Source organism: Drosophila montana, unplaced genomic scaffold (assembly GCF_035044405.1).
Source record: "Drosophila montana isolate Dmon_TW-CO22-7 unplaced genomic scaffold, ASM3504440v1 contig_3175_1, whole genome shotgun sequence".
Taxonomy (NCBI): Eukaryota; Metazoa; Arthropoda; class Insecta; order Diptera; family Drosophilidae; genus Drosophila; species Drosophila montana.
In genome coordinates this window covers 316,751-342,073 of record NW_026998052.1, presented here as the reverse complement: position 1 = coordinate 342,073, position 25,323 = coordinate 316,751, and the positions used below count along the sequence as shown (strand labels likewise).

The 25,323-nt window shown below is 42.1% G+C and overlaps 6 protein-coding genes across 7 annotated transcripts; 5 read left to right on the top strand and 1 right to left on the bottom strand.

Annotated features, from left to right (window-relative positions):
• The first annotated feature begins 7,555 nt into the window (after window positions 1-7,555).
• Window positions 7,556-10,282, top strand: Cpr66Cb (Cuticular protein 66Cb). Of its 2 annotated transcripts, XM_064686161.1 has the most exons (3): window positions 7,556-7,742; window positions 9,231-9,467; window positions 9,535-10,282. In XM_064686161.1, the coding sequence occupies exons 1-3, from the start codon at window positions 7,731-7,733 to the stop codon at window positions 9,778-9,780; spliced, it is 495 nt and encodes a 164-aa protein (XP_064542231.1). In that variant the 5' UTR covers window positions 7,556-7,730; the 3' UTR covers window positions 9,781-10,282. The 2 variants fall into 2 exon arrangements, with proteins under 2 accessions (XP_064542231.1, XP_064542232.1); XM_064686162.1 differs by lacking the exon at window positions 7,556-7,742 and having other exon boundaries at window positions 9,154-9,467.
• A 563-nt stretch (window positions 10,283-10,845) lies between these two features.
• On the top strand, window positions 10,846-12,040 carry Pex2 (peroxin 2). The gene is made up of 4 exons (XM_064686198.1): window positions 10,846-10,964; window positions 11,020-11,097; window positions 11,157-11,588; window positions 11,643-12,040. The coding sequence occupies exons 1-4, from the start codon at window positions 10,926-10,928 to the stop codon at window positions 11,952-11,954; spliced, it is 861 nt and encodes a 286-aa protein (XP_064542268.1). The 5' UTR covers window positions 10,846-10,925; the 3' UTR covers window positions 11,955-12,040.
• A 90-nt stretch (window positions 12,041-12,130) lies between these two features.
• DNApol-alpha50 (DNA primase small subunit) lies at window positions 12,131-16,811 on the top strand. Its single transcript, XM_064686196.1, has 3 exons — window positions 12,131-12,279; window positions 15,298-15,468; window positions 15,530-16,811. The coding sequence occupies exons 2-3, from the start codon at window positions 15,309-15,311 to the stop codon at window positions 16,672-16,674; spliced, it is 1,305 nt and encodes a 434-aa protein (XP_064542266.1). The 5' UTR covers window positions 12,131-12,279; window positions 15,298-15,308; the 3' UTR covers window positions 16,675-16,811.
• Window positions 12,586-14,747, top strand: LOC135431211 (PHAF1 protein CG7083). Its single transcript, XM_064686197.1, has 2 exons — window positions 12,586-12,894; window positions 12,971-14,747. Exon 2 carries the CDS (start codon window positions 12,974-12,976, stop codon window positions 14,267-14,269), a length of 1,296 nt encoding a protein of 431 aa, XP_064542267.1. The 5' UTR covers window positions 12,586-12,894; window positions 12,971-12,973; the 3' UTR covers window positions 14,270-14,747.
• On the bottom strand, window positions 16,704-18,464 carry LOC135431209 (heat shock 70 kDa protein 14-A). Its single transcript, XM_064686195.1, has one exon. It carries the CDS (start codon window positions 18,330-18,332, stop codon window positions 16,788-16,790), a length of 1,545 nt encoding a protein of 514 aa, XP_064542265.1. The 5' UTR covers window positions 18,333-18,464; the 3' UTR covers window positions 16,704-16,787.
• A 268-nt stretch (window positions 18,465-18,732) lies between these two features.
• On the top strand, window positions 18,733-25,039 carry GAPcenA (GTPase activating protein and centrosome-associated). The gene is made up of 9 exons (XM_064686193.1): window positions 18,733-19,578; window positions 19,943-20,263; window positions 20,319-20,502; window positions 21,092-21,279; window positions 21,346-22,433; window positions 22,510-22,698; window positions 22,880-23,599; window positions 23,662-24,120; window positions 24,571-25,039. The coding sequence occupies exons 1-9, from the start codon at window positions 19,266-19,268 to the stop codon at window positions 24,745-24,747; spliced, it is 3,639 nt and encodes a 1,212-aa protein (XP_064542263.1). The 5' UTR covers window positions 18,733-19,265; the 3' UTR covers window positions 24,748-25,039.
• The last annotated feature ends 284 nt before the right edge of the window (window positions 25,040-25,323 follow it).

Below are 25,323 nucleotides of genomic sequence, written 5' to 3'. Positions count from 1 at the left end.
CACCCTAAAATCGAATGTAGACATGGAGAGACATGGGTCAAAGATCTTTGAGAGAATATATTTTATATGTACCCCGGGCGAGGCCGGGCAAGTAATGATATAATTTTCTTTACATATTTTTTAGGAATTTTGGTATTTAAACTAAAAACTCTTCCATAAACTTTGTTTAGCATGGTTTTTTCTCTTTCTTCCTTTCACACTCTCTTCTCTCTGTCTTTCTTTCTCCCTCAACGTAGTCTGATCGACTGTGCGCCAATTAGCTTAGCCACGTTCATAAGTCTGGATTATGGCCAGTGGAGGCGCGCGCGCGTTCAATTTGAGAGCGGTAACAAGCAGCAGGCGGGAGGGGAGGGGGCACGAAAGGCATGCATGCGGCATGCGGCATGCGGCATGTGGTGCTGAGTGCTGAGTGCTGGGAGTTGCATTGTTGCCAACTTTCATATGCATTCAAGTGTTTTATTGTATGTTAATTAAATTGCTGCTACGTTTCGTTTCGCTTGTTGTTTGTTGTTGCTGCCGCCGCTGCATTATTTGGCATACATATTTGGTCATTAACTAATTGCTGGCAGGCCGCTGAGGTAATCACTTCTTTTTCTTCAGCCGAAATTGCAAAATAAACCCAGTGTTTAACTAGAGACTGTGAAAGTGTTTGGCTGGGTCGCTGTTGCAGCTGCGGCTACGTAACGTAAGGCGTTTTACGTGGCGCATTACGTATACGCACAGTGGACGGCATGAATAGATTATTGAGAGAGCTGCAACTGCTGCTGCTGCGGCTGCGGCTGCACTTCAACTTAACATTGAACGGGTTTCGTCCCTGCACGCGGCAACGTGACCATTATAAATCGTTCGTTTTGCCCAAATTTATTTGCCAGAAATGTGTCGACGACGCCGACGACGACGCCGACGCTTGACAACTTGATTAGAGGAGTCGCCAAGCCAGTTCGCACAGCGCCGGTTGCATAAATTTAACAATTTTATAATCTTGATATGGCCAGGACGGGCCAAAAAAATTCAAAAAAAAAAAACTGGTCAATTTCATAACATCCGGTTGGAGCGCGCTTGAAAAGTTGTTAATTGTCAAACGCAGGGGGTTGCCAGCAGCAGGAAAATCAAAAAAATAAAAGACAAATATATGAGAGAAAAAAACAGAAAACCAAACGAACATTCACAGCTGCTGCCAAAAATGACGGCAATTAGCTAAACTGCCAGCTCGGCGAAATAAGGTAAAAGTATTTAACCTACTTTGAACCGCGGCATCCCAACTTTTAAGCGCATTTCGTTGTAGGAAGTCAACGCCGCCTGGCCATAGATATCGAGCCCAATTAATAATGAGACCCACACACACAGGAGTCGAGCCGACTAAAGCCAAGGAAGTCGCCAGTCGAGAAATGAGAAACGAGAAAAACGCTGCCCGACGCCAGTTTCCTCGAGTGAAATGTGTGAAGCGGCCCCGCAAATTAAAATGTTTAGCGCTGTGCGCATTGTAAATATTTTGATTAACGCTCACATAATTAGACCACAGTCTGCGAGTCTGATTTAATTTCAATTGAAAATTGCCTTTTGCAAAATTGTCTCGCGGCCTGGTGAAAGATCAGTTTTTTTTTATATTTCTTGAGTGCACTCCAACTGTTGCATTCGCGTGGTCTGGTTGCCAGCTTTTTCCGTGTATTGCAACACATGAGGCTGGCCCGTGTGTGTCTGAGAGACATATAGCTGCCATATGATATGATTATGTGATTTGGCAATTTGCATTTAATTAATTTCTGCAGCTATTTATTATGTCAACGCTGAGCCACAACAGCGCCAGCGCGATGACAACTTGTTAGAGTGCAGCCGAGACAACTGAATTCCAATTCCAATTTCAAATCCAACTACCGCATCGAATTTAAGCGAACATTAAGCATTGTTTGACAGCGAGATTACGAAGCTGGTTTTGATAGATTATGCAGCCATTGTGCTTGGACATTAATTTGATGCAAGCCAGCAAAAAAAGAGAGCTGAGCAGGTTGTGAGAAAAATGTTTATAGACAACTTGCTTGCGAGAAATGCAGCCAAATAATAAAATCGATAAATCAACAAAATTATAAACAATTTTTCTTTTTATATCGTGTATTGGCAGGGTTAACAAGAAGCATCTACTACGTGATCACTTTATAGGAAAATGTTTGCAAAATCCTTACACAAAATAGTTTTATTTATATACCCAGCTATCATATACCCTACCAAATAAAACTAAAATGTTCTCAATGGAGACACAAAATTTTCGTTTCAATCATTTTTATTTGCCGTAAAACCCACTAAACAATCCTAGTCTCTTAAATCTCAATTCTATAGGAAAAATATACATTATTTTGACTCTCTTTTTAGCATTGGGGATTTTCCTGCAGTCACCTGAGTTATATGTATATAGATGGTCTGTTGATTACTTAAAGTTCTGCATATTATCATTAATTTAGGACTTTTTCTTTGTAACTCTGAGTTTCATAGATGACTAAGGATGTCGAACTGCAATCACATTAGCTTATCATTTTATTAAAATTATTATTTATTATATACTACCAAATGCTAATCATCAAAAATTATATAGCTCCCTATAGAAGTTGTTGAAAGTTGTTAATACACTTGTGCGATTTTGATAAGATTTGGCTTTTATATAAACAGTGTAGTTTAAATACCAAGGACAGACTTGATCAAGATTCCTTGATAAACAAAAAAAATTGTATACAAGAACTGAATTTTCGACCGATTATAGTGGTCCGATGTTGATTGGATTTTGCATATAGATGAATAGCATAGTGAAACTAATAGGTACCAAAAGTGATCACAATATCTTGATAAGCAAAAAAGTTGTTATACAAAAATCCACCGATTTTTTCCACCGATTCTTCCTATGCTAGATGATATAGTGGCATGTTCTAAGAGACTGATCCAGTATATATATACCTCATGGGTTCGGATATGTCTCCTTCTATGCGTTTCACATTTCATGACAAAATTATTATACCCTCTACAAGGGTATAATATATTAATAATAATTTGTAGATTTCAATCAATATTTAAATTTATTGACGCATTACTTAATTTGGACATAATTAATGGACAAATCAAACGTTTTCACACCAACCGCTCCCTGTCTCTCTCTCTCCCCCTCTCTCTCCCCTCTCCCTCCCTCTCTCTCTAATCTTAACATCCAATCGCAACACTCATTCGCCGCGTTGTCAACATGTTGTTTGAAATGTTGCCACGCACTTTTCGCTGGCAACTTTGTTGACTTGTTAATATGGCTGTTAATTGCTCGAACGCATGCTTAAGTTCAATGCGCTGCATTTTATTTGCAGTTTGTTGAGTTGTTCGTTTTAGGGTATTTTTGTATTGAAGAGACGCAGATTCATTAGGAATGCGTGTGAAGCGAAGAAAAACAATTGTTGCCTTCAAATAAATGAATATGAATTGCTGGCTATAAAATTATGCCATGGCTCAGAGGCATTCGCCAAAGCAACCAAAATGTAATTTTCAATTACGTGCAACAGCAGCCAACATTGCCTGTTGCTGTTGCGCAAGCGCGCCGCATAAAAGGATAAGCATTACAACAACAACAACAACAACAACAACCACAACGATTCCCACGACAACTTTGGAAAGATGCACGCGTCTTGTGGCGGGCTCGTTAGGAGGCCACAGAGTCCAAATAAATATGAAACAATGAGACAAAAGCTGTTGCTGCTGCTGCTGCTGTTGTTGTTGTTGTTGTTGTTCCTGTTACTAAGGCAGTCAAATGCCAGACAATCGGGCAGCTCACGAGTACTGCAACTTGCAACTTGCAACCATGTTGCACATGCACAGCAGCCGCACTTAATGCATGTACTAAATGTCCAACAGTAAATATGAGTTACTAGGTAATTGCCGGGCACTGCCACCAACAGCAGCAGCAGCAGCAGCAGCAGCAGCTGCCCGCAATTTAACCGAAAATTTGTGAGTCGCTTTTTGACTTTTCACTTTTCGTGAGTGGAAATTGATTGAGTGGCTGCAGCAACAACTATGAAAATATAAAGCTAAACTTTTGGTTATAACAAAAATCGAACCAAAAATTAACACCTGCTGCCAGCAGCAGGAGGTGCAACAACAACAACAACAACAACAACAACAGAAACAACAACAGGCAACAACGCTTCAATAAGCAAACAAAATGAAAATATGTGAGCACCGATTGCAACGATGACGACAACTTTTGCATAGACAGCCAAATCAAACAACAACAACCCAGCGAAATCAACTGAAAATTGTTGTTATTGTTATGCTTAACAAAACGAAGTGTCACGGGGTACATTAGCTACAGCTCAACACAGGTAACAAGTCTGCCAGCACTTTGCCTAAGCTCTGCACGTTGTATGTGTGTCTGTATGTGTGTGTGTATGTATGTATGTACGTATGTATGTATGCATGTATGTATGTATCTATTCATGTTCTCTAGTACTAAATGCAGACCAAGTACACTCTACTTTCTGGATAACTCCACCAGCTCCGCTACAAGTAATGTAAAAAACGTATTTGTTTTATCGCCCTACTATGTGATTCTCATAAATAAAAGTAAGCCTTGCAGAAGCTCATGCTTCTTTAATGTTTTGTGTAGGTGTAATGTTCGAAAGTCTTATTGGCAATCTGAATGTATGTATGTAAATGGTTGTATATACGTTGCATGAGTACATATGTGTCAGCAAGTCTGTATGTATGTGTATGAACGCATGTACGTATAAATGGATGCATAAATGAATGAATGTATAAATGTATCTATGTATGAATTAACGAATGTATGTAAGTAATTATGTATGTATGTAAATACCGAGGGAGTATGTGAGTTTGTATGTATGTAACCATACGTGTCTATGTATGTATATATGAATGAATGTTTGTATGCATATATGCATATATGTATGTATGTGTATGTATAAATGAATGTATGTACAAGCAAGCATCAACTTCATGCATTTTATGTTTAGATGTAGTGTATTTAACCAGTTCATGTGTTACTATTGTGTTGCTTTCATTAGAGTGCCGCATTTGGCATAAAATGAAAATAAAAAGCCACGCTGACGACCGGGCACTGGAAAATTGTATCAACATTGCGTTCAATTTGCGTCGCTTCGCCAAATTGCAAAACATCTCAAAAAAGAGACGTTGGCTTTTTGGTATGCTACACCAACTCCAACTTCAGCTGCAGCTCGTAGTCGTGTCTGTGGCATGTTGACTTGCGTTATATTTTCCACCTGCACACACACACACACACACGCACACACACACGAGGAGAGTCCCCTTGTAGACCATAATTAAGCATTTATTTGATTTGCCATATTTCTTGCGGTACGTGTAAATGCTTTTTGAATTCGGGATTTTGCGGATTGGTAATCATCATAAAAATAATATACATATATATATTTTCTTTTTTTGTTTGATTTCGCTGTCGTTGTTTGGTTGTTTTGTTGTTTGGCTTTTTGCTGCGCTCGTTTGGCTTGTCATGCTTTGCAGCGTTGTCAAATGTTGTCGACTTTAAATATAGCAATTAAAATTTGTGGCTGCGTTTAAACGTACATCAACCTGCACAAAAAAAATAACTGCTGAGGTAAACTCAGTTCGATCTTGAGAATTGAGGCTATGAAAAGTGGGAGACGGCAACGCTGAGGATGACGTTGATGATGTTGCAAAGGCAATGCTGAGATTGGTAAACAAAGCCAAATAGGGCAGCGAATGCAAATGGTTGAAAATATATAGAAAAAACACAAAAATAAATAAAAAGATGCTAGCTTCAACTGTGGGAAAGTTTCGTAATTTGGCATAATAAATCATGCTAAAAGTGTCTTGCGAGATAAATAAAAATAAATTGTTTATTTTATATATCTGGTAAAGGGACTTGAGCTTTCAAAACTGCGACAAGCACTCTTTCATAACTGAGAGACTAAGCTAGACGGTTTCTACATACAGCTTAATTAAGTAGCTGCAGCTACTGCAAATGAAAAACACTTTTAACAGTGTTGTAAAACTTATTGCGAGTTTTAGGCATTATTTAAAGCCTTAACTTTCCTTTCTTAAAATATAGCGTTTCATTTAACCCAATAGAATTGCCTTTAAATCATCTTTTCATTAGAATTTGTTTCATTTCTAAACACTTAGAATAAGTGTTGTAAAGTGTTTAGTGTATACTTTTTTTTAACAAATTAGGCTTGAATTTTTCATTCCTGATTTTGCCTCATATAGGGCAATTGAATTAACATTAAACTTTCTGTTGATGTTTTAGAAATCTATTTCAAATAAATTATCACAAATTAAACAGTGTTGTAAAATGCCTTGCATAAGTGCTTAGCCCTTTCTAACACTGTATTCGTTTCAAAAATATTATTATAATACAACTGAGCAAATAGATTTTATTAAAGGGTATAAAATATATAAATGTAACAGTTTTAATTGTTTATTTCTTGTAATTGTATATACAACGTGAACTTAATATTCTCTTCTCAGCAACATTGCGTGCCTAACGTATCTACATTCTTTTGTAAACCCAACAAATACCATATTTCCTGATTTAACAAAGTCCAATCTTCAACTGCATTCAAGGCCAAACAAATTGCTGCTCATTATGGCTTATTACAAGCAATAGCCAAAACTTATTATAGGCCTTCAGTTGTTACCAAAAAGTGCGCCATGCTCTAAAGCCAAATGACTTTTGTGTAATTTTAAGCATTTACAAATCGCAGACATATGTGAATTACTTCTAGGCTAGACCACAAGACTGGCTGATTGTCCAAAATGCATCGCGTATACGCTCCGTTGCCTAATTAGCCAAGTGTGTGGAGCAGTTGGAGAAACCTCCTTGGGGGCGCTCCGAAATAAAAAAAAATCGTTCAATTGAAAATTTACGCAAAATAATTGGTCAATTTCTCAATGCTGCTGCTGCTGCTGTTGCTGTTGCACTTAACTTTGATTTGAAGTACAATCTAAACGACGTGCAGCTAATGAAAATCCATCCGAAATAAAGGCCTCCAGCAGCAAGAGAAACACTTAAATATTACAAAAGTTGGTGGCTTTATAACGCTCTCTCTGTTTTTTTTTTTTATTGTTGCAATTTACAATTTACGATTAGCGCATTAAAAGTAAACGATCGAAGATCAAAAGTTGCCCCAGCAGCAGCACAATACCAAAATCAAAATCATGGCAAAGTTTAACCAAAAATTTGGGTCAAACTGCGCTTTAATGATGGAATTCGTAACTAACCCGGCAGCAGGAGGATTAATGGATTTATAGAGCTGGGCTAAACAATACCCATAAAAGTATTCACGAGCTAACTTAACGTCGAAATTGTCGCTGTCAAATTTTTTTTTTGCAAAACCGAATGCGTCATCCAGGCCAAAACTTAACAATAACGTTTACTAGCCGCTACTAACCACACACACACACTGGCACACACACATTAACTACCGTTACTAACTGAACTGTTTTACATTATTTTCAGATCTCTATTGGTGGTGCGCCGCTCACTGCCGACGCCGGCTTCAGCAGCGACTGCGACGCCGGCTTCGTTGTCTGACTTTCTTCCTAACTATATAAAAGCGACGGTGGCTCGTTGCAACCACATTATTCAGTTGTGGAATCCCGTTGCGTGCAGCTCGTGGAACGTCAATAAAACCAAAACCAAAAAAATCAACTTACAATTAAAGCATAAAAAACCCCAAACTATTAAAATGGCCTTTAAGGTGAGCCGAAGGATACAGTTTGAAAGGATACTCAAAGCATGCACAAAGTGTTAACAATAAACTGAAGTGTTTAACAACATCCTTTAAGGATCTCAACTATCATACAAGTGTTGAAAAGTGTTGCAAACAGACAAACTACAAATATTGCAAATATTTACGATACCATTTTAAATAATTATCTACCAAAGTGATGTGCAAATTTTAAACAGTTAACTAGAGCGCAGCGCAGGGCTATAATTTAGTTAAAATGCATCAAGAAAATATTATAATCGAATAAGAAAATTCCTAATTGGAATAATGGAAATTTATAGCATTTTATTCGTACAACAAACATTTATTTGAAATTTCATTGAGAATATTTTTGTAAAGCACAGTGCAAGTTTAAAGGATTTTTGTATTGTGGATAAATTTCCAATTTTAATGAGAATATTTTTTGTAGAGCTCAGTATTTATATAGATTTTGACTAAAGTGTTTTACCCGATAATTAATTAGCCAAAATTGTATAGTTAGCTGAAAGATATGCTAACCGACAGAAACAATAAACTAACAAGACATTTATAGCCTGTAATTTGATATTTATGAATTTTGAATTTATCCTCCACACAATACCTAAAAACAGGAATTGTTTCTTATCTTTAAAATATTCCGTTTGTTCTTACCCTGTTTTTGGGTTTTCAGCGGTTTTAAGCCTAACAATAAGGAAGAATAGACCCATGAAAACCTCTTACAAAGCGCTTGAAATAAAATTGATTTTCTCAAATTTAAATCATTTTGAAAGAAGAGCTAAAGATAAAGTCTCTATTCCAATTATTTAATTAATTAATTTAATTTTAAATTAAATCAGTTTAAAAATAATAAAAAAAAGATATTGAAATTGAGATGTTTATAAATTCTCTCAAAGAATTACAGATCAAATATTATTTAAATTGATTTTAATAATCTTTAATAAAAACTAAAGATAAAATTTTATTGTAATAAGTTTTAATTATCTTCAATTAAAACTAATTATGAAATTGTATAGGAATTGGTTTTAACAATCCTTCTTCAAAAAATTCCAAAAATAAAAATGAGGAAATATTTGAATATCCAAATTTACTCAATCAGAAAGTCCACACTTTCATATATATATATATATATTTATAAGTATCATATATCTTTATCATTTAAATCTTAACCCCAAAAAACCAGACGTATTTCAAGTGGAATAACCACATTTAAACCGCAATTTAAGTAAATCTTACAATTTAAGCCACAAGTCATTAAACCAAGTAGCCAAAAGATAAACAACAACTAAAAAAAAACCACAACTAACACTTCATTAAATATGCGCAGAAAGCAAAGAAACAAAAAAAGAAATGAAAACATGTTGAGAGCAAGTTGCGGCGGGTTTTCCGCAAACACTTGCTGAACTAACGCTAATTGCGAGACCCCAACAAGTCATGTTAACAAACAATTAGCTAAGCCACTGTCCAATTATGCAATTGCAGTATCTGATTTTTGCATCGGCTCTGTGCCTGAGCCTGGCCTATCCGGTGGATCATCATTACTATGAGGAGAGCCACGGCGGATATGAGCATTTGGGCCATCATGAGGCTGAGCCCATACACGACTATGGACACCAGCATCAGATTGAGCGCATCTCGCTGGGCGAGGAGCATGGTCATGAGCATCCCCACTACGAGGTGGAGCAGCATCATACCGAGGACGAGCATGTCGATTACTATGTGAGTTGCGTTTTGCGTTTTGGGCAAATGAGGGCAGTATTTTATTATGAAGCTTCAATTTCTTTAGGCCCCGCCCAAATATGCCTTCAAGTATGGCGTGAATGATTTCCACACCGGCGATGTCAAGTCACAGCACGAGACCCGCGACGGCGACACCGTGAAGGGCCAGTACTCGCTGGTGGAGCCCGATGGTTCCATACGCACCGTTGACTACACCGCCGACAAGCACAATGGCTTCAATGCCGTCGTCCATAAGACGGCGCCCGTGCACCACCACGAGGAGATCCACGATCATCACGAGCATCACTACTAAGGCACGTTACCAGAAGAGAGCACAAAAAACATGAGACCATAACTATGTTTAACACTAGAATTAGCCAAATTTTGATAAAGCCGCATCATCAAGCATACAGACACACACCAACACACAACGCACACACACACACTCTCACACAATCGAACGATCCATGTAATGTAATCAGCTTCATATCTCGTAATTAGGACACTGACAAGAACCATGCACTCCACCACTGCCCGAGTGCATGATGCATTATAATACTCCATAATACTCATATCATATCATTTAAATAACGTATTTTATTTCTGTGATAGCAAATAATTTCCACTTACTCAACTACACGCTAACTTTCAACTGTTTCTTAGTCACTATCTGCTACGATTCATCCACTCCCAAGACTAGTTCATTCACTCAGACGAATTTATCAATCTATAAACTATAACCATACCATATAATTTCATTAATTACGTTAAATGAATGACATATTTGTTGCAGAGACAAAAACAAATCAATTGTAAATTGTCTAATAAAGATAATGTGAATTATGTACTTTTTATAAATCAAAAAACTCGGATTTTCAATATTTTATCTTCATTTCTTTGCCAAGCAATGAACTTGCACTTAAGGCCGACAACATTTGTCAGTCTTTATGGTTTTATGTCTAAATCCGTGACATGTTCAACTGGTTTACGCGTCGTATAAGCAATAAAAAGAGATTACAAGAAATGGTCAGACATATTTTCCGCCTTGGAACGAGTTGTATTTGTTTTAATTGAAATTACATAAGATGCGAAATTGCTTCCTAAATTGTCAAAACAAAATAAAACTAAACAATTGACAACATTGGCAATAAATAATTTGATAAACACTTGAATAGTTGATAGGTAACAAGTTTGAACAAAAGTTCAAAATACTGTGTGGAAACTGAGATTTATACGAGTATTTAATGTAACTTGCTAAAATACTATTTTTGAATATTTATATGTGGAGCATATGTTAAAGCACGGAGTAGTGCTGTTGCAAGGCTGTTAATTAACATAGAGCTGTCCATTTTCAGTGTCAACTTGCAGTGTGTACACACTTGCTAAACCAAATAAACAGAATGATAACAAAAGGGCAGAGTACAAAAGGCAAATGCGAACAGGGCGCAGGTAAACAAAATGCTGGCCAAAAATAAATATGTGCCGCGCGTAAACCAGGTAAGTAGCTTCCTTAGCCAACAATGAAACGGCTAACAGCTTATTTAAAACCCAGATAGATGCTATTTACCTCAACAAGGACATATCCCGCATGATACGGGATAATCTGCTGGAGAATTTACAAGCCATATCGGTGGGTTACACAAATAAATTATATGACAGCCCAAATACCTAATCTTAACCTAATTTCAGCCCGTGCTGTTTATCAAAATACAACCAGAGTTGGATTTACTTATACAATCGGCTATTTGGTTTGGATCCGTGGGCAAACGTTGCTCCACATTTGGCCAGCAGCTGCTGGTATTAGCCTACGACGCCGAGAAACTAACTGTTTCCCGATTGGCCCTACACTTTGCGTTAACCGTGCTGCCGGGCTATGTGAAGAGCTGGGAGGAGAAGCGTTTGTCGCGCCATGTCGAATGGTTCAGCCGGGCCATTACATGGACAGAGAACAGTGCCTTGGTTCTGAACGTGCTCAACTACTTTCGGTTTCTAAAGACTGGACGAAAGCCCACACTGATTGACTATCTGCTGGGCTTGGACTACATCAGTTTGCGCAACAATCAAAGACGCGACATTGGCTACAAATACCTGACACGTGAACTGCTATGGGGCGGCTTTATGGTATGTAACTGCGGGCAAGTTTCTAAACAATAAATATCAAGTCTAAACTTACAGGAAATTCTGGGTCTATTGCTGCCGATTATCAATTTTCGTAAAATCCAAAGACTTTTGAAGGCTGGCTTTTTCGGAGAGGAGGGTCAGCACGCCCGGCGGCGGGAAAGTGCTACGAGAGATCTTGTTGCCGCCAAAATGACGACGAACACCACTTGCAGCTACTGCGGCGTACGTCCTACGCTGCCCCATCACATGGGCTGTGGGCACATATATTGCTATTACTGTTTAAGCGCCAATTTATTGACAGATGCGAACTTTATTTGTGTTAAGTGTGGGGCCAGCTGTCCAGAGAGCGGTGTACAAAGTGTATAATTATTGTGTTTTGTGATTTTTACAATAGATTTAAAGTATTTGTATGCAAAATTGCGGAAGGAATGAAAACTTTTTTTCACTCTGTTCTTTGGCGCTCTTTTAATGATGAGAGATGGAAAACTTTGGGTAATTTAGCACTTTCGTAAGCTGGTCACACTTTTTATTATTGTGAGCGCAGTGCGTGTTTTCGTCGTCGTTGTAACACTTAAATTAAGCGTATATTAATTAATTTAAATAGCATAAAGTGCACCATACGGAAGTTGTAACTATAGAAATTGTCTGGAAATTGCTGGCATCCCAAAATCAATCCAAATAAAAACAAACGGTAAGCGTAAACAATTAAGAAAAAAGCGCGCCAAAAATTACTGTGCAGCTGCTCAACTCAGCTGTTGCGTTCTTAGTAAACGTTGCCACCTGCAGGCAGTCAAACTTTAAAAATAAAGTTAAACCATTTGTTGACTTGTTTACATAAGTTACTGCATGAATTAGTCAATAATATTTAAATTTGTAAGCGTGCATGTAGTTATTAAGTATTTTTAGAATAATTTCACAAATTTGCAAAATCAGCTGTTCGCCCGATCTGGCAACACTTCAACTTTGTTATTACATTACATTTGTATTTCTGCTGCGCATTTGCCTTTTTTTTTGCCTTTGTTCGGAGTGTGTATTAGAAATCGACAATATTCTTTAGAAAATACGCTAAGCTGTATAATAAATTGCAAAACGCCTAAAATTACACGTTTACGCAACCAAATAATTAGACGTGCAAAATTCAAGCGAGAATAATATCACAAGCAGCGACTACAGCAAACAGCAACAACACGAAACAGGGGCGGAGAAGAAACAACGGACTTGAACAAATAACAGACAAAACAATAACAAAAAAACAACACGAAATTGCGCATATTTTCGTGGGTCGCAGCTGATTTCACATATCAAGGTCAGTAAGGTGGCAAAAGTAAAAATAAAAATTACATATAATAATCAACAAAAAACCAAAACAACATTTTGCACAGAATATGCTCGACCTGGAAATTGTGCCAGAGATCTCGCTGGGCTGCGATGCCTGGGAGTTTGTGCTGGGCATGCACTTCTCTCAGGCCATAGCCATCATACAATCGCAGGTGGGCATAATAAAGGGCGTACAAGTGCTCTACTCCGACACCAATCCATTGGGCGTGGACATCATCATAAATCTGCCACAGGATGGACTACGTTTGATCTTTGATCCGGTTGTGCAGCGCCTGAAAACCATCGAAGTGTTCAACATGAAGCTGGCGAAGCTGAAATACTGCGGCGTCTACTTCAATTCACCCGAAGTGCTGCCCAGCATAGAGCAAATCGAGCATTCATTTGGCGCCACCCATCCGGGTGTCTACGATGCGGCCAAACAGCTCTTTGCCCTGCACTTTCGCGGACTGAGCTTCTATTTTCCCGTGGACAGCAAACTGCACTCGGGCTACGCCCATGGCCTGGGCTCGCTGGTCTTTCTAAATGGCGCCTCGCCAGTGGTATCCAAAATGTCACTGTATGCGGGCAGCAATGTTGCTGATAATCGTGCGCCTTCACTGCCATTGGCCTGCTATCATAGACAATTGTATCTGGAGTCAGCCACAGTGCTGCGCACCTCATATGGCCACACCAAGGGTCTCAAACTGAAACTCTTCACGGAGGGTTCGGGTCGTGCCTTGGAGCCACGCCGCCAGTGCTTTACGCGTGAGCTGCTCTTTGGCGATAGCTGTGAGGATGTGGCCACCAATTTGGGTGCACCCAACCGGATCTTCTTCAAGAGCGAGGACAAAATGAAGATACACAGCTCGAGCGTCAATCGCCAGGTGCAGAGCAAACGCAGCGATATATTCTTCAATTATTTCACCCTGGGCATCGATGTGTTGTTCGACGCTCGCACACAGACCTGCAAGAAGTTCATACTGCACACCAATTATCCGGGCCATTTTAATTTCAATATGTATCATCGCTGTGAGTTCCAGTTTCAGCTGGAAATCGATCATCAGCCTGGCGAGAGCGAGAGCAAGCATGATCATGTCAATATAACTGCCTACACCAAATGGGATGAAATTAGTGGCTCGCTGGCCACATCAGAGCGTCCGGTGGTCTTGCATCGCGCCAGCTCGACGAATACAGCGAATCCCTTTGGCTCGACCTTTTGCTATGGCTATCAGGATCTGATATTCGAGGTGATGCCCAACAATCACATCGCCTCCGTGACGCTGTATAACACGGCACCGCCACGACAGCCGGCGCATTCTTGGCAGCAGCATAAAATGCAGGACATTCGCCTGACTGTCGCCTAAAACAGCAGCTGGCTGTTGTCCTCGGTGTATTTGTGTATCTGTATCTGTATGCGTGTGCGTGCGTGTGGCGTGTGAGTGTGGTCGTGTGGGCTCTGTGACGCTTAATGAACCTAACTTTAAGCAACAACAAAAAATGATCTAACCTAGACTTTAAACGATTAGTAGTTACATTACGATTATATATAGTTATATATATATATATATAGAATTTCTATATAGTCGCTAAGCAAATTTATCAGACTCACTGACCATATTCTTTTCGCGGTTCTATAATTCCATTGTGTTAACTCGACCCAACTTGACTCGATTCATTACTGACAATTAATTAGCTGCGTATTTTTCAATTGCATGTCGTTAAAATATCTAAATATTTTAAGCTCAAAACGTGTATTTCTCTTTAAAAAAGAAACAAAACAAAACAAAAAAAATCATCAAAAAATATGTATAAATATAGGAATAAGGTTTCGACAAAAAAGAATTACAAGTAGTTTTCTTATCGTCATGAAATGTTTGTTGTACACACAAATATCAAGCATTTACTTTATAGAAAACACGTACATTTCCGACCGTTTGTATGTATTCGTCGATGATCGTCTCTGAGAGTCGGAGGTACTCACCTCTCAGACGCAGTTGAAGTTAAATTTAATTCGCTTCTACGTCGCATTTCTATTTTCTGATAAACTTAAGTAGGGCTCACATATCTTCGATATTTAACTGATGTGTGTATAATATATGATATTTAAAAATCTTTCACGCACTCTCCCATTTTTACTCTTTCTCTGCATCACTTAAATATTTTATCCAAACTCTCTGTAACTCTTTCATACACACGCGCACTTTCTATTGTAATTATAGCCTTTCTATGCGACTTTCATGAAGTCTATGAAGTAAGTCCCGCAGATTTTGATGATATTTTATTGTTTTGTGTAAATTAACGTAATTTTGTAGTAATATTAGAGTCTTTATACCTGCTCTCTAGCGTTCTCTCTATATGTAATAAATATATAATTTATTATTGTTAATTATAGAACAGGTCAAAATGCCGGAGCAGAGCGCAGATCAGGAATCTCAGCCGCAGGCGCCGCAAGAAACAAAAGCACCCGTCTATGATGCCAGCATATTACCGGATATGCTGCCCGTCTACTACAGACGCCTCTTTCCACACGAGCCCTTCTATCGCTGGCTAAACTATGGACACTGTGAGTGCACTTATTCCTTAAACTGATCATTAAAATAAAGGTTATTTTTTTAAATTTGCAGCGGAGGACAATATATTTGTCAATCGGGAGATTTCGTTCACATTGCAAGATGATATCTACATACGCTACTTGTGCTTTGAGACACAAGCGGAGCTGGAGAAAGAGATCTGTTCGCGTAATCCATATAAAATCGATATTGGACCCGTTATGCACACCAGACCGAAGAACTTTCGCACGGTGGCTGGTGTACTGACGCCCGTGCAGCGTGAATTGGTCTTTGATATCGACGCTACGGACTACGATGATATACGCAACTGTTGCTCCGGTGCGGAGATTTGCCTGAAGTGCTGGAAATTTATGATGCTAGCGGCGCGCGTCCTCGATGCTGCCCTACGCGAGGATTTCGGTTTCGAGCACATGCTCTGGATATTCTCGGGACGTCGTGGCATACATTGCTGGGTGTGCGATCACACGGCGCGTCATCTGGATGCCCGAGCACGAGCAGCTGTCGCCGAGTACCTGAACATACTCACCTACACGAATAATGCGGCACGCGTTCAGATGGGCGAGCGTACGCATCATAGTTTGCGGCGTGCTTTAAAGATATTGGAGCCCATGTTCGAGGAGATTGTCCTGGAGGATCAGAATCTGTTTGGCACGCCCAAGGGCGTTAATAGGCTGCTGCAAATGGTGAGCGATGAGGGGGCACGCAACGATATGGAGGCGTATCTGCAGAAGCAACACGAGGATGGCGCCCACTCGAAGCTCGTCTGGGACAGCTTTGTGCGCTATGCGAACTCGATGCGTACCAGCGCAGCCAATGTCTGGAGTCGCAAACTGAAGCATATTGTGCAGGAGGTGCAGCTGTGCCTGCTCTATCCCCGGCTGGATATCAATGTAACCAAGGGCTTCAATCACTTGCTGAAGGCGCCCTTCTGCATACATCCGGCCACGGGCAAGGTGTGCATACCCTTCAGTGTCAGCGCCGTGGCCAAGTTTGATCCGACAACGGTGCCGACCATCTCACAGCTGCTGCAGGAGATTAATGCTTACGATGACAAGACGAAAAGCTATATGGAGGCGCCCGAGGATAAGAGTCGCATCAAGGATTACAAAAAGACCAGCATGTTCAAGGGTGTGGTCGTATTCGAGGAGTTTCTGCGTAAACTGGAGCGTAATTTTAAGACTAAATCGATGGATTTTTAAGGCACCGTTAAACACAACTCACAGCATAATTGATTGAAGCTTTTGAATTTATTATAAACTCGTCGTATTATAAGTATTAGGCTACCAACAATAAATAGACTAAATGATTGAGTTCACATGCAACGCAGTCGCACCAATGGCACTATATTACCATCCTTGTCATCCCAATCCACTTCCACCTCCAGCTGAAACAGTCCGTCGTCTATGGTGGGCGTCGTATCTGGCAGTTGCGCCATTATTTCGCTCTGCCCGGTGCGCAGCTTGAACGAGGTCAGGGCATCGATGGCATCACCCTCAGCAGACTGCGGCAGCGAGAGTTTGATCTTGGCCGGCAATATGCTGCCTTTGCTTAGCACCAGTTTGGCATTGGCCTCGTCGTTGCCATGCCAAATGTACAAGTCATCCTCGACCAGCACACAGTCATCGGCCTTTTGCAGCTGTGCCTGCAGCGGATCGAGCAGAAACACCGCCTGACGCGCACATCCAATGGCCACAACCTCGTCCGTCGAGTGACTGTTGTGCAGCTTGGCATCCGGATAGCGTGCCGCCACAGCCGCTTGCAGCTTTGGTATTTGCATGGTGGCGCCCAGCAGCACAATATCATCGATGCGCTTCAGCTCTGGGTGCTCCTGCTGTGCACGTTCCACGCACTCGCTGAGCTGCTGTATAAATCCATTGATCACCGGCTGGATGAGGCTCTCGAAGCGTGCGCGCGACATTTGCGCATTGAAATCAACGCCATCCATGAGGGAATCTATGTACAGCTGCGTGGACGGCAGCGTTGTCAGTATATGTTTGCAATTGGCCGCAGCGGTGCGTATTTTGGCCAGCGAACGACGTGACTCGTGCGGATCCAGTTTGTACTTGCGCTTGAACTCCTCGCAGATGAACTGCACCAGCGCCTCGGTGAACTGGCGGCCGCCAATGGGAAAGGGTCCAAAGGTGGCCAGCTCAATAAAGTAGCCATTCTGCACGGCATACAGGGCGAAATCACTGTACAATCCACCGCATTTGATGGTCAGCACGTGCTGGCGCTCCGGCTTCGGCTCCGTCTGCTCCTCGCCAATTTTATAGCACAGCACCGCAGCTGTGGGCTCCGCAATTATTTGCGCCACTTGAAAACCAGCAGCCTTGGCAGCATCTGAGAGCAGCTTGAATGACTGTGCCGGATAGTAGCTGGGTATGGAGAGCACAGCAATGGGCAAGTGTTCGGTATCCGTGTGATATTGTCGCGCCAGTTCGAGTTCGGCGCGCAGCAGCTCGACGGTGACCTCAAATGCGCCCATCTCTTTTGTGACTATCGTATCGTCCTGATCATCCCGATCTGCTGGCACTGTGTGTTCCATGCGAAATACAAAGGCCTCCTTGTCATATTCACAGGGCACCTCCTTCAGCGCATTGGCCAGTTTGTCCTCGCTGAGCTCCGCCTCTGGCTGCAGCAGCTGAAAGCTGTGCGCCACGGCCTGCTTGGGTCGTGTGGCCATCTTTTGTTTGGCCGTTAAGCCACACTCGATCTCTGAGTCGCCGTTCCACAGCAAACATGCCTGCGAGACGCGGTCGCCCTGCTTGTTAGCAATCACTTCTGCCTTGCCGTCGGCTCTTACGTAAGCAATGCACATTGTGCTGTTACCAATTTTAATGCCAAAACGCGGCCACATTTCGTTGATATTTGAATATTGTCTGACAGTGAACAGAAATTTGGGAAATAATTAAAATAAATATTACAACGAAATGCAGCACGCGCACGTTTTTTTGGTCAGACAGCGCGGTAAAGCTATCGCCACTATCGATAACAATCAGTGTTGCAAGAGTTTCGAAACCGTGTTGAGTAGATTGTTTTTTTTTTGGATCGCAGGTAAGCTGATGTGGAATGTATTCGAGTCACAGGATTTGAAATGTTGCAGTTGTTGCTCCAAGTCAGTTTCTGGTATTAATTGAGTGGCTTCTTGAATAGAGTTCAGTTCACGCTGCAGACCATTATTTCTTAAAGAAACGTACTCTTTTGTATTACGAAATTGCGTCCTGTCAGCCTTGTGGAAGGTCTGATTGTTGTACAACAGATATACTTTTGTGTCAGCTGCCAACACTCAAAAGTGCGCAACGTTTACCAACACGCCAAAAATATGTAAACAAAATCTATACACAGTACGCAAAGAAGGCAAACTATTGACCCCAAATACGACATTAGCGCCACCCTACCGTATAGAGTATAGTTTTTGTGTCAAGCAAACAACACACACATACGACATACTCACACACACACACATAGACACACATATTATGCAGCGCAATTGACGCCCCCCAACAAACCCCAACAGTAACGTACCGATTCGTCATCGATTTAAGGCAAAAGCCAAACAATGGAGTGTAGGTGCATCGAAAATTAAAGAACTCTTAATTGAAATTGAATAAAAATAGAAATACGTTGGTTTAACCGCAAGAAAATGCGCATTTCGTAAGCAACTCGTCAAATAAACAATCGCTACAAATTCGTGGCTGCGTACAGCTCGAAACTAAAACAACCTTGAAGCAAACGCGCACACACACACACACACACACACGCACGCACCGACACAGCGGAGCCCTGCATAATGGATGATAATCTGAGCACCAAATCCTCGGAGTCTTCGATTACAACCAGCGGCGAATACGAGATTGTCAACGACAGCAATGTGACAACGCCATTGGAGCAGCTGGCGCCGCTGCCGCCGCCAGCAGCGGCCGCGACAATTGAAGCAAAGGTAACCGAATCGCTGAGCACGCTATCCTTGTCGCCCGCGGGCGATGCTGGAGGCGATCGTTCGCCAACACTGGACATGGCGCACAATCGCAATCTCAGCGACATACAGCACGAAATGACGGACGCACTGCGTGACCTGCAGCTGGAACGCAACGGACTGGCCGGTGAGTAGCTAACACAACTGAATAGTGCGAGTTGAACAATAAAAAAACAAAAAGCAAGAAAACCCCGCGTCGGCAGTTGTTTACCAGAAGCCAACTGTGCACATACAACGTCGCTGCCTACGTTCCCCAATTTGGGCGCACGCGCCTTTTAAAGCCCCTTCAGTAAGCCCAGCGCGCAATCTTATCTGGGCAAGCTGCATAGCTTCGCCCGCCCCATTGAATACCAATCGCTGTCATGGCAACAAATAACAAACAGAAAATGTTACACAAAAGCAACGATTCAAAACCTAAAACATAATATAAAAGATCAATACGATATTTAACCATAGAGCACTTTGTCATAATTGCCAATTAACATTTGCAGCTGTCGGCGATAAGACGCGTCACCAGCACCAGCAGCAGCAGCAGCAGCAGCAGCGATCACAACAACAGCAACAAAAATCATTGACTTTGCCACTCGCTGGTCGCAAAACACAAACAGCAACTGCTGGCGATTCGGAGATGCGTTTCAAATGCAACTTGTTCTCGCCGAAAGCGTGCGATGAGTCAGAGGATGCCTCCAATTCGGAGCAGAATCGTGTGGGTCAGTCGGTGTTCTATGACTGCATCGATGCCAGTCCGGCGTGCATTGACGAGAAACAGGATGCCATGAAGCCGGAGAAATGCGATACCACCGACGAGGAGGGTTAGTTAAGCATCCAACTGAATCTCTGCTAACTCTAAGCTTTATCTGAAATCAGTTTCAGAGATCGACCAGGGCTGTACCATATTCGCTGGTGTTACCTATTTGGGCGCTGCCAATATCAATGCGCCCAAATCGGAGACTGATGTTTTTCGCATCATGAGCGAACTCAACAGCGGCTCCAAATCGGTTGGCCTCAAGATTACCGTCAGCATACCCAACTGTTCCGACGGTCTGGTCGTGTAAGTAATTTAGTTAGCAAGGTAAATTCTTGTAACATTCTGTTTATATGTTGAGCAACTTTTGAGGAACGTGCTGTTGAACGCATTTGTTTGATAAGTTAACTTGACAAAGAAAACAAATAACTATACACTTTTAACAAAATACGTCAATAACATTTACCTATTATGTTAAACAGCTGTTAAAAGCAAGCTGTTACTTGCATTTACATATGTGCAACAGCTTTCAGTGGCGTGCTGTTACTCAAATATTCTACTATAATAAGCTAACATATGTTAGTTGAGTTATATTAAGAATTATTTCAATTTTCAGTTTCAATCTGCACGTCAAAAAGCGCAGACATGTAAAATAATTGCCCTGAAGTCGATTTGCCAAAGTGCAACCGAAATATATTAAACTAAATTCTTTTAAAATATTATCCGGGCTTATCCCGGCCCTCGAGCCAGCCAATAGAATAATTATTTATTTGTTTAGAAATAAATTTGTTAACTTCTTCCGTTTCCTTTTCAAATTCGTCTATAGAAACATCAGCTCAAGACAGGCTTTTGTAATTGGTCGTTTATTATTGCTTTTGTATGTTTTTACTTTCAGTCTGCACGATGCGGAGAGCAACACGATTATAGCCACCTATGAAATATCGAGCATTATATTGTATTATCGCGGGCCCGTGGATAGCGCTGAGAATGGCTGCTTTGCTTTCACGTGGCTGCACGGAGATGCTTTATTCCAATGCCATGTATTCCGTTGCCATATACCCGAGGCGGTAAATCAAGTGAGCGGTGGGTTTTGCCAGGCTAAACAGTTGCGAATATGATTCACATTTGTATACATATATACTTTTGCAGCCTGCTTTCAGAAGGCCTTTCAAACCTATGCGCCCAGCATGAGCTGCAGCCTGACTTCGGCCGTGGACATGGTCAACTCGGTGACATCGGATGTTAGTGGAAATCCCTTAAATACCGCTGGCTATGAGTTTATTGTCTCGCTGGAGATACGTGAGAAGGTGGCCAAGAATTCGTATGCGCCTGTGCCGCGTGATCGTGGCTGCTTCAAGCTGCGCGCCAATACGGACAAGGAGGTGTCCATCACCGTCAAACAGACGGCCTCGAATGTGCTGCAGCCGCTGTATATTGAACGTTGCTTTGGCGTGCTTGTCGCACCCGGCAAGCTTGTCGTGCAGAAGGATATGCATCTCATTGATATGCTGAACATGGGCTATGTGCCGGCACAGGGCGCGACCATTGAGCCGGATACGGTGGGCGCTTGTCTTAATGCCTATGCCATACGCGCCGAATGGAAGGCCCAGGAGAAGGCCTTCGAACAACTCAATCTGGAAACGTCCAAAACCAATCTCACTGTAGCCGTAGACATTGTCATGCGCGGCATACAGGAGCCGGTGCGCTTTGTCATTGAGACACCGGTAACCATTCAGTCGGCCAGTGATATGCGCTTCAAGGATCACTTCATGTCCAAGCAACCGATGACGCTGCGCTTCTATTTGCATCTCAAACGCACCGATGAACTCAGCTGGAAGGTGAACAGCATCGATCCTTCCGAGGAGATCACCGAGCCGCCGAGCGGACAACAGGGCTCCGCATCGCTGCTCAAGCTGGGCATGAACAATTTATCGCGCATTGTGCGCAGCTCGTCCATAGCCTCCATTGAGGATGATTGCCCCACAGACTATAGCAGCGATGGCGATGAGCCGCTGCTCAGCGGCACCGGCGAAGTGTCCAAGGATTGCTCACAGGACACACTCGATGAATGGGATCCCATTTTACGTGAATGGGATAGCGAGAAGCGGCCCAAAAACTTGGCGCCTTTGGTGCGTCTGGGCGTACCGGAGGCACTGCGCGAAAAGATCTGGCAGAAGCTGGCCAACGTGGAGGGCAAGGTGGAAATGAATGACATGTACAAGATTCTTATCACCAAAGTGAGTAACAAACGCTTTGCGGTTTGTTGCGCAAGCGTTGACTCTAGCCTTATATTTATGTGTGCGTATATTTTAGGAAACCAAATGCGAGACAGTCATACAACGGGACATACATCGCACCTTTCCGGCGCACAAGTGTTTCAAGGAGAGCGGCGGCTCTGGCCAGGATGCCCTCTTTAAGGTATCCAAGGCGTATGCCGTCCATGACAGCGAGGTGGGCTACTGCCAGGGCCTCAGTTTTATAGCAGCCAGTCTGCTGCTGCATGTGAGTAAGAGATTTTTTAATACCCTCACAGAGGGTACTTTAATTTTCTAACAAAATATGTAACATGTTGAAGGAAGGACTTTCTTTGACTCTATTAAAAATATCCCCCTGTCTGTCCGATATAGTTTCTCGATAAATCATCGTGTTGTAAATGTTTATAAACTTATGCCATTTTCTCTAGATGCCCGAGGAGGATGCCTTCTGCGTTCTGGTCGCTCTTATGTACGACTATGGACTGCGTGATCTCTACAAGGCCGGCTTTGAGGTGCTCTATTTGCGACTCTATCAGCTGGAACGCCTCATTAAGGATCAGCTGCCCAAGCTGCATGAACATTTCACAGCCTGCGGCATTGAGACGCACATGTACGCCTCCCAGTGGTTCCTAACCCTCTACACGGCGCGTTTTCCGCTCTGTTTTGTATTCCATGTACTGGACGTCTTTCTGCTGGACGGTTTGCCTGTGCTCTTTCAGGTGGCGGTGACATTGCTGTCAATCTGTGAGTCAGATCTGCGTCAGCTGGATTTCGAAGGCATACTGAAGTATTTCCGAGTCACGTTGCCCAAGAAGTGTCGCAGCTCGAGTCAGGCGCGCAAAGTCATGAAGCAGGCATGCGAGCGCAAGATCAAAAAGTTAAAGCAGTACGAAGAGGAGTTTCTGCTAAAGAAACAGCACAAGGAGCGTCTGGAGAAGGAGGCGCAAATCTACGAGAGTCGTTTCGGCGAGGAGCGCCGCAAGCTACAGTCAGAGATTGAGGCACTGACCCAACAGCTGGCTGTCGCCAATGAGCGTGCGGTGGACAAGGAGAAGAAGCACACCGGCATCATACAGGAGTACAAGCAGATCATACAGCGACAGGAGCAGGATATGAATACGCTCAACGAGACGTTGGGCAAGCTTATGGTGCGTGTGTGTGGACAAGTTATATGTGCATAGAACTCTACTAACTTTAATTTTACTTGCAGCACACGGTTTCCAAGTGCTCGAACTGCTTGCAGCAGATCGATGTGGGCAATGACAATGCCAAGCAACAGTTAACTCCAGGCTGCAGCTCAGAACGTCACTCAGATCCGCTGCGCAATGCCAATGAGCCGCCGCTGGGTCCATTGGATCCACTAAATGTCGCTGCACAGCGCATACGCGAATTGGAGCTGGAGCTGGCACAGGCCAAGCTGGCGCAGGTGGAGGCCGAGTGCAAGAGCCAGGACTTAAATCATCAGCTGAACAACACACTCAGCGAGCTGCAAACCAATCGCAACAGCTGGCAGCCCTGGCTCTCCAAGACATTCAATTCGCTGCAGGAAAAGGTGAGCACGCGCAGCGGCAACGCCCAGCGTGCTGATCAGCCCGGACCCACATTCCAGTCGTATACGGGCCAGGCGGCGACCACAGTCAGTGAGGCCAGTTCGCCGAGCGCCCATCAGGTAACCTGATCTAAGCCAGACACTCCACCCAGTGAACCCTTCATGACAAGCGCTCGAGCGTCAAATCAGTTTTAAGTTCCACTTTCTGCATTGTTTACTATTATATCATTATTATCTTTTAAGTTGTTGGAGTATTAAGATTGGTTTACCCCATTAGTTGGCAAGGCTTTAAAATTATGTTCTTGTATCGAATACCAGAAACTTTGTTACTCTCCTGCTTTGCCCTGCTCTAATTGTTTATCATTGCATTATTTATATATGCCCCCCACATGAAGAATTTATATACATACCCACATATATATATACATATTTAGTTGATTTATCTTACTACACATTGACCTTAATTGCTGCTTTGTTGATTTGATTGATTTATGAACAGTTTTTGCCGCTGAAAATAAAACACATCCTTATATATAATTGAATCATTTGCTCTACTCCCTCTCTGTTTAGGAGTACAAAGCCTTTGCATTTGCTTCGGTTGGCGGCTCCCCGAAATTACCCACAAAATTTCAGGCCACCAAATTGCGCAACAGCATCGACAGTTTGCGCAATATTGTTGTGCCACTGGAGACGGGCAAAACGCTGCTCGCCGAGAATCTCAAACAGCAGCTGCAATCGCAACCATAGACATCTCTCTCAATATAACTAGCTAGATGTAGGCGGCGCCTGGCTAGCAGGCAGTCCTACGCCTTTGATATTATCGTATTCGTCTATATATATATACTTTATATATATATACCAATTGTAGTATTAACACACACACACATATATGTATGTACTTTTGCGCATTCTTGGTTTCTATTTGGAAAAATTGTTTTCTTTTTGCACCTTAAACGCACCTAAGCTTGTCCAACTGTAAGTTGCGTACAGTTTGGCATGCACTGCTGCAAACACATACGCTAAAACCTATAATAATATATATAAATATATATATATATCATATAAAATACCATATAAAATATCAAAGAATTGTGTACATCTTTTATTCAGCTGGGTTCAGGCAGAACTTTCATATGTATATATATAAAACTATTGGTCGTGATTGATTGGCTGATTGAAGAGCTAAGAAATTAAAATTTTTACTGTACTTACCTTTTGTAATGAAGATTTTCGCTAATTCCACCCGAAATGCTGGAAAATTGGCGGAAATAGTTTAACAACCAAACGATCTGAAAAAAATGGAGTTGAAAAGTTTTACGAGCG